Raw genomic sequence first — 18,178 nt, forward strand, 5'->3', positions numbered from 1 at the left:
GGTGATTAGTATTATATGAATATGTTTAGTAGGCGTCTGAGAGTATTAAGTAGAAAAGCATAAAGTACCCTTGCATTTTTTTAGTGTAGCGTGAATCGATACACAGACCTATATGTTGATGCAGCAGCAGCAATTTTCGACAAAGCAGCAGAAATTGACAGAACCTCCGCCATTAGAAAACCGCACTGATGTCTCCGCGGGTCCTTGTCCGGTCAAAGTCCTTCTTTTATATTAAATGTTCTTCTAACTTTCTCCTCTCTGGATGTTCCTTGGTCAACTCTCCTTCTCCATTATGTTTGTACCAGACGTTTCTCGCTCCGAGTAATCACGTAGCCTAGCCTATTTACCCCTCATCTCTCGTTAAACGTTTCAATAAGAGAATCGGCTGGTTACACAGATTCTATTACTGTAACATTAATTTATTAATTTAAATTTAGAATCATAATATGACATTCAGCAAGAGTGCGGCGGCCAGTGTTAACTCATTACTACACTAGTTGACTCATTCATAACTACTTTCTATCATATATATACATACATACATACATACATACATACACTTTGTCATGTCATTTTTGGCATTATATATTCACATATTAACATTTTTCATTCAGTAACATTTTTTATATTTTTCATTTTAGCTTTCCACCATAATTCTCCAAGATGATGGTAACACGTTTGATGAGGTAGTGGAGAAAAAGCTAAAGGCTATGGAAAATATTAATTCCAAAGCAGCAGACAACATAGCAAACAGCCAGGACTCGCAAAGGCAGGCTTATGCCAAACGAGTCCTGAAGAAGTACAAAAAACCTTGTACAATGTTGATGATGAGGTCCTGCTTTTTAACATGAGGAAACGGGGAAGGAAAGGAGGCAGAATTGAGCCTGATTTCTCTGGACCTTATGTAATAACGCATATAAGTGGCAAGCACGTTTCATTATCTAATTTCAAAGGAGCACCTTTGAAGAGTTGGCAGTAGTAGGAGTAGTATTAAGCACTTGAGGCCATACAAAAGGAGCCAGAGAGCCCCCTGTCAGGAATCACATGATTCCAGTCCTGATTACTCACATTCCAAGACCACAAGTGACGACAGTGCAATGGCAGACATTTCTAGACCTTCTGTCATCCACTTTGCCACGCTGTTAGGCCCCCAGAACCAGGTAAAGTATCAAAAACACTGCATGTCTTATATGAAAGTTCCTGCCCAACACTGTGATATTTCAATACAATTGTGCATGTCGTGAAAATGTAATCCCTTTTATATTTTATGAATCCTCAGCAGTCACGTAAAGAGGACAGCATACAAAACAGAGGTTGTTGTCAATAAACTTTGTGGGCCCTATTTTGAGGGTCTAAAGTGGATGGTGCTCAGCGCACTGTCTATAGGGGCGTGTCCAAGTCACTTTCACTATTCTGATGGCAGACAAGCTGTCTTTGCGCTGAGTGGAAAGTCTAAAAGGGACATACTTACTCTCTACATTAGTCATGGGTATCTTACAACAATCCAATCAGTGTGTCTGCTCTCATTCTCTTTAAGAACAGGTCAGTGGCGCAAGTGCTTTCTATTGAGTGAAACTAGCAACGCAACAGGTATCTACATGACCAAAATGACACTTGCGCCGTCGACTCTAGACCATCATAATGGGGCCCTGTGTGTTCAAGTTTGACCTGTTGGTCATTTGTTCAGCCCACCTCCGTTCTTGTTTGCTTGAGGAGAGTGTTGGCCTGTTCAAACTGTGAAAGTTGGCTATCTCTTGGTCATTGTTTGCCTGATACTAATAGAAGTTAAGGTATTTTTTGTCTTGTAAAAATGTATTTGATACACAAACATGGAATAGTTAAGGTAGGTCTTTTCAAAAAGACACTTTAATGATATATTATAGCATAAACATTGGAGATATTACGGCTGGGTTAATAGAATTGATTTGATCAATTTGAATTAATTGTATTCTTCAAGAGTGTAGACACAAAGGACAACAGACACACAGGCATCTACATTGCTGATCAGCTGAAAGTGGTCATCAATGATCTTGGACCAGAGAAGGTTTTTGCACTTGTGACTGATAATGCAGCAAATATGAAGGTTGCCTGGGAACACGTGGAGGAGACCTTCCCTCATAACAACCATTGGCTGTGCTGCCCATGCTCTCAATCTTCTCCTTAAAGACATAATGCCACTAAAGACAATGGACACTCTATACAAGCGAGTGAAGCAAGTTGTGAAGTATGTGAAGAGCAAACAAGTAGCTTCAGCAAATTATCTGTCAAAGCAAAAGGAAAAAAACAAAAGTACTACGCAGAAGGTCCCCAGCATCACATGATGGGGTGGCGTTGTCATCATGTATGACAGTCTTCTGGATGGAAAGGAGTCCCTGCAAGAGATGGCCATATGGGAATCCTCAAACCAATTGCAGCAGCAATAGCCAAGATAGAGGGTGATGGTGCCATCTTATCAGACATCCAGTGTCTTTTTGCAGACCTCAAAGAAGACATCCAGACAGTCCTGCCCACTTCCCTACTGCTTAAAGCAGAGGAAACTGCTGTTGTGAAGTTGCAAGAAAAGCGTCGGGAGTTCTGCATGAAGCTGTTGCATGCAGCAGCGCACATGCTGGACCGAAATATGACAGGGATTTACTCTCTGGGGAAGAGATGAACAGTGATGTTTTTTGATGTTTATTATAGCCATGTCAGACCACCTGGGCCTTGATAAAGTCAAAGTACTTGGCAGTTTGGCAAAGTACAGAACAAAGCAAGGCCTTTGGGAAGGGGATGTAATCTGGTAGTCATGTCAGCATATATCTGCAGCCACCTGGTGGAAGGGACTTTGTGGATCTGAGGCCCTTGCACCTATAGCCTCCATCATACTCCAGATCCCACCATCATCAGCTGCCTCAGAGCGAAACTGGTCCCTGTTCGGGAACACACACACAAAGGTGTGCAACAGGCTCACAGATCTGAGAGTGGAAAAACTGGTTGCTATTCGGGCTAACCTGAGGCTCTTTGAGTCTGACAAAGAGCCATCCTCCACAAGGCTGGACAGTGACTCTGAAGAGAAAGAGTTCCGAGAGTCCGATGTTGAGGAAGTGGACATGCGGGATGTTGAGACCCAAGAATGCCCACTGCCTGAAACAACGCTGAAGTTAGCTTCCGATTCGTCAGTTTCTGATTCTGCACTTAAGGGGAAAGCCAGCTTCCAATTCGGGGAGAGTTAAGGGGAAATTAACCAGCGGCGTAGATGACGTACGGTTGGTGGGTTTTGCAAACCCATGGGCCCTCTTGTGGTGAAATCCTGCGGCACCACCACACAGCCAAGGATTTTTATTTTTTATTTTTTTGGTTTAAATCTGCCTTCCCTTGCAGCGGCAGGTAACAGAGTGTAACGTCAGACTGGGTCACTGCATTATGTTGCAGGGGGGATACGAGCGGCCACTCCCAATTTGAGCTAATTCCTGTGTCTATTGAAATGTGATTGGCTCAGCCGCTCATTCAATCAGACCGTTATTTTTCTGAAAAAAAACAAAACAAAAAGCAAGGAAGGAAGAAGCAAAGATGGTGAAAATAAAAGGAAAAGAGATGTGTGGAGCGGAAAAGCGTAGGGCAAAAAAGAAAAAGAAATTAATTGAGGATGCAGCCAAATGCGCCAAACTGACTGACCTTTTCCGTTGTGGTGGGAGCCAGGCCAGTGACAACACGGGTCTGAACAGCACGGCGGCCACGGCCGCAGCAGGTAAACAAGCACTGCCTACTGTACACGGCACTATCATCTCAGACAGTGGCGGCTGCTGGTGTTTTAAACAGGGGAAGCTCACTTTACATCTTCATCATAAAACTTGTCATACTGAAGCGAGGCAGATACAAATAAAAGGAATGTTTAATTGAGGCTGTTGTATGCTTCATCTATGCCATAGAACCACATCAACACACACACAAAAAAAGATTTTCAAAACTAGCCACTAGCCTGCCCAGGTAGGCCTGCACAGGACAAAGGGCCTTAAAGCAACACTTAACACCTCACCCGCCCAGGTAACAGAGCCCTATAGTAAAAGGTGAAATAATCACCCTATGAAAAGGTGATTATTTCCAATATACTGAATGCAAATTGAATTTGCTTTGGGGGGATTGTAAGTCTTGAACAAGATTGACTTCCAGGGATTTTAGTTTTTTGTCCACATGACTCTCAGAACCAAACTGGCACAAGTACCACATTGGACAAAAGTGTTTCATTTTGTTTTTGCATGCATATTCTAATCCACTTCTCCTCTATTGATCCAAACCATTGATTTAATTAAAGCAAATTGAATTTGGTTTGGGGGGATTATAACAGTCTTGGATATGTCATTGATGAGTAACAAGATTGATTTCTAGGTTTTTTTGTTTTTTTTGGTGAACCTGACCGTCTGTGAGTGCTTTGGGACGGGGGCAGGGTTCGCAGCAGCACCCGTTGCTCGTTGAGGACAGAGTGATACAATCCTTCATGTCAGAGTCTCCAATAATACCAGAAAAACTCGCTACATTTGTCGATAGTCGCCTTTGAGAAAAAAAGTTGCCAAGAAGAGTTGGAAAGTCGCCAGATTTAGCGAGAAAGTCAAGCTACACTGGCAAAACTACACTCAGAAGAGTCAGCCTATCCAAAGCTGTCTATCAAGGGCTCTGAGCCCTATAAAGCATTTCATCCAATCATCATACAGAAGCAGAGCATCCGACCCTGCCCACTGCTCCATTGACCGCCGGAGACGCTCAGCGTCCAGGGGCGGGACGAGTTTGTCGCATTATCCAATGAGCGTCTTATCCTGGCTTGCCCCGCCCTGGCCTCATTGAACACCGTTGACGCTCTGAGTCTGCGGCAGACTGCCAGTGTGTGATGGGAAATCACGTTGGAAAATAACAGCGTCTGCAATAAAAAGCTGGTTACAGGATGTCATAGTTGTAAAATTGAACGCATTCAAGTGTAGATTTGATGTAATGTAAATTGTAATTTTAGTGTGAATTTAATATGACAGTTGTGACAATTTATTTGATGAAATTTTAGGGCAAGGCGAGCTTCCCTTGTTGTCTCAGAGCAATCGCCCCTGATCTCAGACTGGACTACACAAATACAATATATTCCTAAACGCACATTTTTCTGTCCAATTTGGCCTCTCAACCAAAAAACGGTTGTCAACGGTTGTCAACAACAATGGTCCACACGTACCGGACTATCTGTGTGTAACCCACTTGTAGGAAACACATTCAATGACTAGGTTCAAAAGAGCTCATTTGTCATAGACCTAAATAACCAGAATGAACAACACCAAACACCCAGAATTTGCAAAAGTAAACTCTTTAGTGAGTATTATGAGGTAAAGGTTTACAACATTTGAATAAACAGTAATATGAAAAATAATAAAGAAAATAAAATGGTGCCTTTCAAATATTAAAGTCTTATTCCCCTTTTAGTTAAGTACCGGTACTGTTTTGTGTTTCAAGATGTTTCTCTGATCAATCCATGTGTGTTGTCCCTTTATGTATCACTGTTGTGTGACAGTCACCAACTGTAGTTAGTAAAACTTCTCAAGGATCTGCGGGAGGCTCGCCATCTATGGATCATCGAATCACTCCATCCAAGCTCTGGACTTCTATGAAGACCAGGGGTCTCCAAAAAACCTGACCTGTTTATTTAAGTAAACAGGACCTTTAAGTTAAATCTAATTGTTGTACAACATAACTAAAGCATAATGACAGTTTCCTTTAACTTTTAATCTACATTACACTAAAGTTCAAATATTTTCAAGTTATAAATCAAGTGCTTATAAATGAATCATTGAATAATAATTCAAACATTTAAACAATAATTTTAAATCATAAGAAAATGTATTCATCATGAGTTTCACTTTTAGAAATCATGAGACTAACTTTTTAACTCACAACTGAGGTTTTAAGTGCAATTCTTAACACTATAATTCTTATAACAAAATAAATTCCCTTTTCTTTAAGTTAGAAAAATAAATCCTTCAAACATTTCCTTTAAACACATATGTGTATGTGTGCTAATCACATAAACACGTACTTTGTGCTGCCTGCAGTCACATGTACTAAAAATTATACTGTTAACTAATTAGCAATGTTCATTTTAGTGCATTAAATACAGACTAAAGAATGAAATAATTACACCATAAAACATAATGCAACAATTCACTAAAGTATCTCCACATAGCTAACCCGTTCAGACATAAACAGCAGCAGCAGCGGCATATCACTCTCACCGATGCGTTTTCTTCCAATGCCGAGTGTCGTCGGCTCTCAACTCTCAAGAAATGAAAAGCGGTTCGTCTGCGTTACCGCTGAATCACAGTGCTAAACTGTAAACAAAGAGACTAATTGAATCTAACAATAACTTTAATAATTTGCGGTAGCTTTACTACAATCAATATCTTACCGCTTTTGTTCAGTAGATAGCTGTCTGTTCGCTGCTGCGGCTGGAGTCAAAAGGAAGTGGAAACATGCTGCTTACTGACTTATTTTCTACAAAATAGATTGAACGTGCTCGCTAATTGGCTAATCAACGGTTAGCTGCATTTGTTTGGTCAGACCGTGAACCTGAGTGCCGCCTTCAAGTGCGGTTGAAAACCAGTGTTGCATTCATGTGCAACTAGGAAAAACATGTTACATTCGAGTGCAACTCGGAAAAAACATTAAAGATGTTTTAACACATAACAGTAAATTAAACATTAATTTCCTTTTCAGGATAACTCTATGGTTTAGCTAACCGGGTTTTACACCTGGGTTACATGTGCTTTGCACTTTTAGCTGTGTTTCCCATTCATTCATTTATTCGTGATTAATTACGTCCACCACGAATAGATTTTTCGCCTTTTGGCTCCATCAACACAATATCGTTCCGTTCATTCGTGTCCACATACCGCTGTTTCTCCGTTATTTTCGTTATGGCACCTTAAGTTGTTTTATTGGAGCCACATTTTATTTTGTGTATATTTATTTGTATTGGGAAAGTGTTAATATGCCCGTCAAGGGAGTGTAATGGCACCTTAAGTTATTTTATTGTAATTTTATTTTGTGTATTTATTTGTATTGGGATTGCGTTGGGAAAGTGTTATTTATGTGTTGTTATTTATGTTATGTTGGTCATGTGTGTCATTTATTTATTCATTTAATTTGCCTGTTTGTATAGGGTCTGGGGAATGGTTGGCAATAAAAGAAGGCGGCTATTGCAATTCTAATCACTGTCATGGTTCATTTTTGATAAACTTTTTTGGCTTTTTTTCTGTCCTCTACTCATGTGTACGGCGGGCCTCTTTGACCTCAAAACCTATGTGGAATACGCCACTGAAATTAACGCAATGTGCAGTGCAACTGTTTGTCTGTTTTTTGTGACACATTTTGATGTGAAAACATTTTAGACATTTTAGATAAGACATCAACTTTGCCTAACACCCACTATTGTATTTATTAAACTTTTATTTTTTTTGTGAAGAAGCTTAAGGGGAGATTTCACCATCTTAGTTTCATACCTAGACCACATTAGACCAGGTCCAGATCAAAAACCACTATGCCTAGACTCAAATCTGGACAGGATTATTCTACAGACCTTGCAGATTCATAAAAACACAGTTTGTGATTTGTGTAACCATTTTTCTATTTGTGAAAATGCGATAAAGGCAGAGTCCAGATCAAAAACCAGTATGCCTAGACTTCTCAAATCTGGACAGGATTATTCTACTAATCAGAAGCTAACTTCAGCGTCATCCTACTCAGCTGTAAGTCTGTGAGCCTGCAGCGTCTTCTCACCTGTAGCTCTCCTGGTTTCAGGCTCATTGAACTTTGACCTTTGACCTCTGTCTCTTCCTCCCCCACCAGGAACAGAGCTACATGATAGTAGATAGTAGATAGATAGTAATGACACATAAATAAAATCAGACATATTACCTGTAAAGTTGGTATAAATGTTATTTACTACAGGAGACATATATCATGTTATTTCCCTCTGAATAACACTCCACTGTGTGAAGTTACTCCTCCCGTCTATCTGCTCTTTTCTCTTCTCACATCATAACAGGATGAAACTAACTGATATTAATAATATAAATAATGTCAGAGCAAGCTGCTGTATGAAGCTTTCTTCCCAGATCTTTTAATATTGTCAATAAACCGCATCACTTCACAACGTGACATGTATCACTGATGTTAGAATAGAGGTTAGTACCGTGAAGCTAGTAGCGTTAGCGTTGACTTTGGCTTTAATCATATTTGGTGTCAACACTTTGTTAAATACTGCCAGGCTTATTATCACACTGACTACTAAAACACATGCTACTGTACTATCAGAGAAATAAATGCTGCTATCAAACTGATGCTAACTTACCGTCCCACAGCAGACGCTTCAGACTCCGCCATGTTCCACCATGAACTTTGTTTTGGTTTTCACTCAAATATCAACTTTGCTCCTCGTTTCCCCACATCGCTTACTATACCTTTAAATAGGTGACGATTCAAATAGCTGGCTAATATGGTAAATTAGTGTATTTTGAGAGAAGCAGTTTTACAAACAGACCATATACCCGCCCCGGGGAGTTCCTGTCCTCTGAAAAGAAGCCAATGCGGAAGTAACTTAGAGCTGCATTCTATCAAAAGGCCACCAGGGGGCGACCGTTTTGTGTTCAAAAAGATGTCCGGCTCTATACAAGTCAATGAAGAATTCACCAATTTCTCACTTGAATTCTAACCTCAGTAAACGTTTTCAAAATGTGTTTATGGTCTCAATCGCTAGTTTAAAGCCTTCTTCAATGCAGTCTGGTGTTCATTTGGGACATTTTGGCCTCCCTGATTTTATATTTGACGATAAAGCAGGCTACGTGGCTACGTTGTGATTGACAGGTTGATTGACCAATGGCCTTGAGATCCAACCCTCGCAACCAATCGCAGCCTCCCCGCGCGGCCGTTGGTCCCGCCCATACGTCCAACCAAGACTCCGCCTCATACCCATATAAGTAGAATCCGTGTTCTTTTTTTCCAAGCATGCACCTGAAATTTTCAAGATGGCGCTGCCTAGATTCGATACTATTGGCTTCCGAGCATAGATATATATACTGACTAGATGCCGAGCAGCAGTCCACAAACCAATGGGTGACGTCATGGATGTTAAGTCCATTTCTTATATACAGTCTATGGCGGGGTTGAGCATAGCTCAGTGAGTAGAGCGCCCGCCCCACATGTTGAGGCTATAGTCCTCGTTGCAGGCGAGCTCCACTGTCCTGTACATTAAGGCAAAAAAGCCCAAAAAAATATATACAGTCTATGGCTCAAAAAGGCCGAAGGAACCACCTAAGACTGCATCTGTCATTTGATTGATCCACACTCTAGCTGTCTCCCTATTGGCTGGTGAAACACACTATTTTAAGCGCAGGGAGGGACTTCCTTTAGTCTGAGCAAAGAGCTCAACCTGAGAGGACATGCTTGTTCTGAGTGCGCGCAGACTTTAGTTCTGGGTGCGTACAGGACATATTTAACCCTTGTGTCGTCCTTCCGGGTCAAATTGACCCCATCTCTTTTGACTGTTCCTTCTTTCTTTAATTTTTCCTTCCTTCCTCCCCTCTTCCCCTCTTTCTTTGCTCCCTCCTCCTTCCATCCTTCCTCCTTTCCTTCCTTCCCTCCCTCCTTCCTTACTCCTTGCTTCCTTCCTTCCTCCCTCCCTCCTTTCATTCCTCCCTTCCTTCTCTCCTAAATTCCTTCCTCCCCTCCCTCCTTCCTTACTCCTTGCTTCCTTCCTTCCTCCCTCCCTTCCTCCCTCCTTCCTTCCTTCCTTCCTCCTTTCATTCCTCCCTTCCTTCTCTCCTAAATTCCTTCCTTACTCCTTTCCTTCCTTCCTCCTGTCCTTCCTTCTGTCCGTCCTTGACCTGAGGACAACAGGAGGGTTAAATGCGAGTGAAATGTTTGTGTCCAAGAAGAATAGACGTGAGCACAAGCATGTGATTTTTGAGTTCAAACACACATTTTGAAAGAAAGCAACAGACATCTAACACAAAATGTGAGCATGAGAAGAATAAATGTGAGCATGAGAAGGAGCTGTGTCACTGAAAAGGAATAAAATCATGCTCTCAAACTGAAAATCTACGCTCTTGAATAAAGATAGGATAATTCTTCCATATTATTACTATAATTAACTATAATTACTATAATTATACAAGCTGAGTATTATTACATGTTTAAAAATGTGTAGAGCAATTTTTTAACAAATGAACTAAACTAGTGGACTGAAATGAACAATGTCACACACAGACATTACCTGTGAAGTGGAACACAGTTGAATGAAAAGGATTTGAAGCAGCCTTTATACCAGATACAAAATATTTAAATTCATAAACTTGAAAAATAAGGTCATATCATGTCAGAATCATATTTCAGTCATTAGATAGTCAGGTCAAATAACCACTGTTTTATTTACAGTATGTATAGATTACATAAGAGTATGTTTAACAGTGTACACACAGAGCTTCAGGGTAGAGCAGGTTCAGAGAGATTGCACAGAATGTAGAAGCAATAAACAAGCTTGTCATGCTCAGCACATTGACATTTACTGATGTAAGAAAGCAACATTTCTCTATATTAAATTACACGTTTGGAGCAGTTACCTATAATTGCCACAAGAGGGCGCCACCAACATGTGAAAATGATTCTGCTATAGTCTCTAGTCTCTATGAATCATTCCATCATGAGTAGTCAAACTTAAACCAGTCTAAATTATTATAAACCTGACCTGATTTCTCTGTAAGACTGATTGTGTTTTAATCATATATGAAAATAAATTAAACTAAAGAAAAAAGCAAGAATGTTAAGAATGGGAATATTTTGAACATACTAAAATGTTCATATATTTCTGGTCATATTGTGACATGTAATGTGTGTTTGTAGAATGGCTGTTCTGCAGCCGGTCATTAAAGCAGTGTCTGGGGAGCAGTGTGTTGTATTAATGGAGCCATTGAGTCTCTTTGTCACTGAACTGAAACAATTGAGTGCCAGACTAAATCCATCTCCATCATTAGTGAGTACAAAGCAAGTGTGAAGACTGTGAATACATGTTTGTTCTCTAACTGCACCAAAACAGTCTGACCAAAAGAAGTGTTGAGACATTAAAGGAATAGTTCAACGCTTTAGGAAATGATTCATGTTCACGTGTGTGTGTTTGTGTGTGTGTGTGTGTGTGTGTGTTGACTACAAAACTGGAGTTAGGATGTGTTTAGTCTAGTTTAGCATAAAGACTGGAAGCTATCCAAAGTGCAAACATACACCTACCAATACCTCTAAATCTCACTGATTATCATCCTGCATCTTTTTGGTTCAATAAACAGAAATGTAAAAAAGCTTGTTTATATTTTGGAGTAGTTACATATAGTTACACAAGTGTTTCCATCTGCTTAGCACTTATGTTTAGTGGCTCTGTCCAGATGTTTTCCAGATAAAGTTGGTGGGTTTTGATTTTGGTTTCTGTTCAGGCGGTACTGAAAGTCTTTCAAGGAAGCTGTAACATGTGCTGTTCACCAATAAATAGCAAAATCATACTTCCAGCACATAACTCTAAAACTACAAATGGTTTTGTTTTTGATTTCAAGTCAGTGTGATTACAGTCAACAAATACGATACAATGAATCAGCCAATGAGCCTTAGAGGTTTTCTGTATTTTTGCAACCACGTCCTGACTCCAGCTTTGTACTGAACACACACACACACACACACACACACACACACACACAAGACTGATATCCATCTTCTCATCTGACTCTCAGAACAAAAGCAAGTAAGCATGATGCCATGAATACAACGCAGGCTTATGAATTTGTTTTCCTCTGAGCTGAGTGATGCCTTGATATGTCATGTTTCAGAGGAGAAATCTGTATGAAATATAAACAACTGTTCAGGTGTATATCTAACCTCATGTCATTACATTATTTCACAATCTCAATACATTCAATCTATCAATCCATTAAACATTTCACATACAGAATTGCTTTCCAGTGCCAGCAACCTGCAAGTACTGTAATTCAACTGAGAAGGATGGTGAGAGTAAACTGAGTGGATATATTTCTTTAAACTAAGTACAATGTTGTGTAATCTATTTAGACTGAAAGGAAATGAGAGCAGACTGCAGGTGTTCTGTAGCAGAGAGATAAGCTTATTAAAACAGACACTTTTCAGAAGGAGTGTGGCTCTCAGCTGAGGAGGTTTCCTCTGCTTGACTGACAGAAACAGGTGACGTGCGTGAGCGCGTGCTTGTGCGCTTCCACGTGTGCGCGAGACCGCGGGCAGGCGTTGCATGCTGACGAGATTGAGCTGCGTCAAGCTAAATAATGTTAGCCACAATGATACCGGAAGATGGATAATTATCCCATCAAAATGAAAGTCTTAATTACATTTGAAAGCATTCAAAACATTGAAAGGTGGAGTATTTTATGCCAAGTCGATTGGTGTTTCAGAAATACAACAATTTTATTTCCTTTTGGAAAAACATTGTTGAAAACCTGACTACAGGAGCCTTTGTTTGTTCATTTTGCAGGGCCCTTAGACCAAAGTTATCAAAACTGCCTGTGCCGTCCAGACAGGAATCACCATTTTGTATCAAAATGGTTTAATGAATTGTTAAAAAGATGATGTATAATTTCGAGAGAAATCCCAGAGAATGTAATGAAGTTTGAGTTTAATGAAACATCTAGTTGATAATGTGTTGAGAAAAAGTGTTCAATTATTTCTTCATTTCGTTTGTATTTTTGTTTAGTGTGTCTTAGACTATTTGATTGATTATTATAACCCGATATGAAATGTGCAGCCACTGTAAGCGAAGAAAAGACAAGGAGAAAATTGCAGAATGAGGTTTATTTTGACAGTCAGAAGCGGAAGTGGTAATGTTTCCTGTGGCTTGGCGCCGCAGAGAGAAAGAGGGAATGATCAGAGCTGTGTGTGTCAGTGTGTGACAGTAGCTGTGAAGGCAGGATCAGAGCACAGCCTACTACAGCAGTGTGTGATGTGGAATAACTGTACAGGTAAGTTTCCTCTCTACTCACCATCACTCATATTATTCATGTTACTAACTGTTATTATCACATATGACCTTATAGACACTGTACAATTAATTTCCTTTCAGTTACTGTGTACTAACATTATAGGATCATTATAACGTTAATACTGTAATTCTTTAACCTAACGAAGCCTGTTTAAGTTGAGTTATTATTTAACACTTGTTGGCATGTCAGGTTCTGTCAGAGGAGGGAGAGAAAACTACAACCAGACTCCATGTAAAATATCTCTAACTGACGTGGCTTCGATACGCTTCAGGTGTAAAGCTAGCTTTACCTGTCCTATGCAATATTATTTCAACATTTTCTGAATCTCTAGGATCAATTCATATATTCGGGTGAGATATGATACACTGAGCAGCACTGAATTTCAATTAAACATCTACTTTTTTGCACCAATTCACCTGTTAACATGTCGAGATTCTCCATCTACTAAATGAAGTGTGCAGGGAGGGAGCGGTCCTGTAAATCAGCCATAAAGTCCCATTTTTATTCAGATATGATGCTGCATGGCGCACTATATGTATGCCGAATTTATCAACACATCCTACAGATTTGTTACAGATGTTACATTACAGTCTGTGGTGTGTGTGTGTTGGCTGAGAAGCATTACTCTAACAATATGTTCATTTTAAATAGGAAATTCGCCTGTGTGTTTCAGCATAAGATAGAAGTCATGCTATGTTGCTGAGCAACACCTTTTTTTTTCTTTTTTTTTTTTAAGCTGTATCTCTATGTCAGTCAGTCTGTGCTGTTTGAACACCTCTCCTCTGGTCTGTCCCTGTCAGTGAGGACTGGTTAATCATTAGAATCTGGGATTTCAGTCAAACTGAAAAAGCCTTCATCCTGTTGTTTACTGAGTCACACACTGAATAGAAATTAGCGTATTAAATCTCTGTAGGATGCTGTAGCGCTCCATGTGCAAATGTGCTGCTATCCACCCTGCTGTGTTATTTCTCATTCGTCTCTCTCTGCCCGCATAATGTGAGGATGTGTAGCCCAAAGGGAGGGGGGGGGGGGGGGTGTATTCACTTGTTGGGTGTTTGGTCTTTTGTAAATCAATGGATTGCTGGGTGTTTGTGTGCTTTGACTCATTATGCATACTGTCTTGACCCCCTAGGCTCCTGCTGCAGTCCCCGGGGAATAAAAGCAGCGTGGTGAATATTTAGTGACGACTTCTCCTGCTTCATATACCAAGATGGGGAATGGATTATCAGACCACGCTCTCTTCCCTTGCCTTCCATCTTTCCAGGCTCTCCACATTGTCATTCTAGGACTGGACTGTGCAGGAAAGACCACTGTACTGTACCGGCTGCGTTTCAATGAGTTTGTGAACACTGTCCCGACAAAGGGTTTCAACACAGAGAAGATCAAAGTGTCGCTCGGAGGCAACCGGAGAACTGCGTCCTTCCACTTCTGGGATGTAGGTGGTCAGGAGAAGCTGCGGCCTCTGTGGCGCTCTTACACCCGATGCGCAGATGGCATTGTCTTTGTGGTCGACTCGGTGGACGCCGAGCGCATCGAGGAGGCCAAGACGGAGCTGCACAAGATCACACGACTGGCAGAGAACCAGGGTGTGCCGGTGCTGGTGGTGGCCAATAAACAGGACCTAAGAAACTCACTTAGCTTGGCTGAGATGGAAAACATGCTGGCTCTGGGTGAGCTCAGCGCCGCCACCCCCTGGCACCTCCAGCCGGCATGCGCTATCATCGGTGAGGGCCTGCAGGAGGGTCTGGAGAAGCTTCACGCCATGATCCTTAAGAGGAGGAAGGTGCTCCGACAGCAGAAGAGGAAGAGATGATGTGGAAACTATACAATGTGAGGTGGATCTAAAGCTACACAAGAACTCATGTGAGCTGCTACAATCTGCTGCTCCATTGTGTTGCTATGAAAGAGACACAGCGATCCCTATCCAGTCATTGGGCGTCCCCTTTGAAGTCTGACTGGCTAAGTTTGATCCTACCAGTGGGAACTGTTTGTTCAGGTCAGACAAGTGTTCAGCTCCTGCAGAGGATGGTGGGATTGACTTTTACCCCTGTGGATTTTTGGATGCTAACAATCCTGTATCCTGTCAACAACAAGGGACGCTAAAGTTCTCCCAAAGGAAGTACAGTATTATGCTACACAGCAGCAAGCTATGAAGTTTACACTGAACTCTAAATGTAAAAGACGGACAGTGTCTCTTTTATGTGATTTGTTCAAAATATGTGCTGCCAGTCTGTTCATAAACAATCAGTCTTTATATTTTTATTCTACCAAAGCTTGTGTTGAGATGAAACACAGGGCCACACATATTAGAGCCAACCAATCAAAGTTGTAAATGTCAGTACAATGACAGATAGTGTTTTTTTTACCATGTTGCACAAAAGGTGGGTTTGGCCCAGAAGTTTACATGAGGATAATAATTGACTAAGTACAGGATGCACAATGACCCGAAAACACTATTCAGAATGGCCACAGTGTTGGTGATAGAAAGGAACTGCCAAATGAAGAGGATGTTAAGAGCCAAAAACGTTCAGAGCAGTCACACTGATAGCACAAAATGTTAATTTATCTGGAACATAAGTGCTGAATATCAGGTTTTGGTGTGAGCTGGTGGTGGCTGATAGTCCCTCTGTACTGAGGACTACTGGGACCTTCATCAAAGTTACTAATGGATTACCTCCACTACACCATAACTTCTATATAGAGATGATACAACAATTAATCATTCAGTAACAACTTCATTTTAAAGTTTTGTCTTGTAGAAGTAGTCTAAAAAGTAGTCTAAAAGTCTGATTGTTACCTAGCAAGCTAACTAGCAAGCTAAAATTTGTCAAGGAACATTATCTTGCTAGCAGGGCAAAGGTTTGTTATAAAATATCTTAATTTTAGCACAGATACCAAAAAGATACTTTTAAAATGTTTTTAGAAATCTAAACTTTCTAAAAAAGCTTTTTTAATGTACCAAAAGAAGTTTATAGAATATGCTAACATGCTAAAAAATGTGATATTCAATACTTGACAGTTACAGACATGTTTGTCAATACCCAAAAATGATTGTCATATATTTATCCTTCTTTCTAATCAACAAATGTAGCATTGGACTGAATTTTTTTTTCCATGTTACACTTAGTAGTTGTAAAGTTAGCTAAGTGAGTTAGCCTTAGTTTGCTAGCCCTGTGAGCAAGCTAACATTCCTCAGCATTACCAATATTCCTACACTGTTCCTGACATTTGTTACCTTACTAGATTAGTTACTATTGTCAGCTTATGGCCTCGCTAATTTGTGCAGTAATTAAATAGTTAAAACTGCGGCAGCCCTAGCGCCAAGCTAATTTAGCTAAATGTTATTTGTCAACCATACAATTCTTCTTGAGTTGTAGTTTTAGTTAGTCCATGGTTTTGGCTTGTGTAGTCTATGCAATGCATTATTAACTGTGATGAAAGGCTCAGTGTATAGCTACCTAGCTGTGGTTGGATTCTTAAAGACCTAACTAATCAAACTGAGGTAACTGGGGAGAAAATACAGACACCTGAAAAGTTATCAGCTAATTATGATTTTGATAATGGTCCAATAACAGAGCTCCATTTGTAGCTGTAGTTTTTGTAAAGGTGAGAATTATCGGGGGCGCTGTGACATCATCACTAACAAAACTCCCTGTAGACGTTTCTTGTGTAATCCTGATGATTGACAGGAGTATTACTCCGTCCTCAGAGACAGGCTGGTGTCAGGACCAGCTTCACGTGTTCAGCAGAGCCGCCGTCTCAATGCACTTTAATGGTCCTTTTCCTGACCTTCAAATGGACTCTGACAGAATTCTGTATGATTCTGGAATGGGAAGAAGTGAAATATTGCTTCAAAAGAAGCGTTTTATATATTCAGCATAAGTTGGATACTGTTGCCAGGTTTCACTCTTCCACTCTGTTTAGCAGGGTGTTGGTATTTATGTGTCTGTTGGAATAAAGCAACAAAAGATAAGTTTTAAAAAAAAAAGTGTGTGTTGTGTGTGTTTGTTGTTGGTGTAGCTGTTGATCAGTTCAGAGCACAGTCCATCAGGTGCAGGTTGTTGGTTCAATGTGTGACTGACACACTGAGCACAACACGAGGTGATAAAAGGGTGAGTCATGGCAGCTTTCTCAGGAAAACAAGGCACTTCCTGCTAAAGTGTATAAACATTCAGATAACAGCAGCTTTTACTGGGGCTGTTGTGTGGAGTCATGTTATTCTACACTGTGCACCAGTTTAATCTCAGTACACTAAACATGAGCATGTTGCATCATTATAAATATTCAAACGAAAGATAGTTAAAGAGCTGTTAAGCCAGGGGACACATTACATTATTCACATGATCAGCTTGTGTAGAATTTGCTGAATAAGACCATGAAGTGCAACTGAAAGCTCAGAAAAACTAGTAAATGGACTCCAGACTCCAGTTTTCCCAAAAGTTGATACATTCCTGACCTTAGGAAAAAAAAAGCTTGACTCAAGGGCCACAGTCAGTTTTGCTTTGTACATCATTTAAATCAGAGAAAATGCCCAAATGATACTAAAAGTAGTCCAAAATATAACAACGTTACCCACTATTATTACATACCAAGCACTGGATATCTGCATAGATGGAGGTGTTCAGACATCAACATGGTCATAAATTCTGAAAGCTCAAAAACATGTAGATAAGACCTGTTTATGTAACATGGACCATTACAGCTGTGAAGAGACAGAAAGACATTTACACTCAGCCTGTAATGTTCTGCTATTGTCCATGTACAGGCGACCACGGGCCCCTTGACTGGCCCCCAAAACACCCTACAAGCTGGCAGTGTTTAGCCAGCCATGGTCTTGGACTGGTGTTCACTAAAGAACACATTATGTACATTTCCAGGTGTATATTTATATTCCGGGTCCCTCCTGGAACATCTTGGCATATAGTTAAAAAGTCCTTCTTATTGTGTACTAACACTTTATGCAGCCCCTTAGTTCAGCAATAAGTTGATATCAGCTCTCATAAAGGTAGAAACAGTTGTTGGAAAGGAAGCAATCAGAGCAGGTTGAAGCCCAGTTAAACTCAAGTTTTGGAACTTTGACAATGTTTAATGGATATAAGCTGAGGAAAAAAATGATATGTCCCATTTAA

At 40.4% G+C, this 18,178-nt stretch overlaps 1 protein-coding gene across 1 annotated transcript; it reads left to right on the top strand.

The window, feature by feature from the left end:
• Nucleotides 1–12,947: 12,947 nt before the first annotated feature.
• arl4ab (ADP-ribosylation factor-like 4ab) lies at nt 12,948–17,031 on the top strand. Its single transcript, XM_053333777.1, has 2 exons — nt 12,948–13,028; nt 14,182–17,031. The coding sequence occupies exon 2, from the start codon at nt 14,260–14,262 to the stop codon at nt 14,860–14,862; it is 603 nt and encodes a 200-aa protein (XP_053189752.1). The 5' UTR covers nt 12,948–13,028; nt 14,182–14,259; the 3' UTR covers nt 14,863–17,031.
• Nucleotides 17,032–18,178: the final 1,147 nt, after the last annotated feature.

The sequence above is a fragment of the Scomber japonicus genome, chromosome 15, assembly GCF_027409825.1.
Source record: "Scomber japonicus isolate fScoJap1 chromosome 15, fScoJap1.pri, whole genome shotgun sequence".
Taxonomy (NCBI): Eukaryota; Metazoa; Chordata; class Actinopteri; order Scombriformes; family Scombridae; genus Scomber; species Scomber japonicus.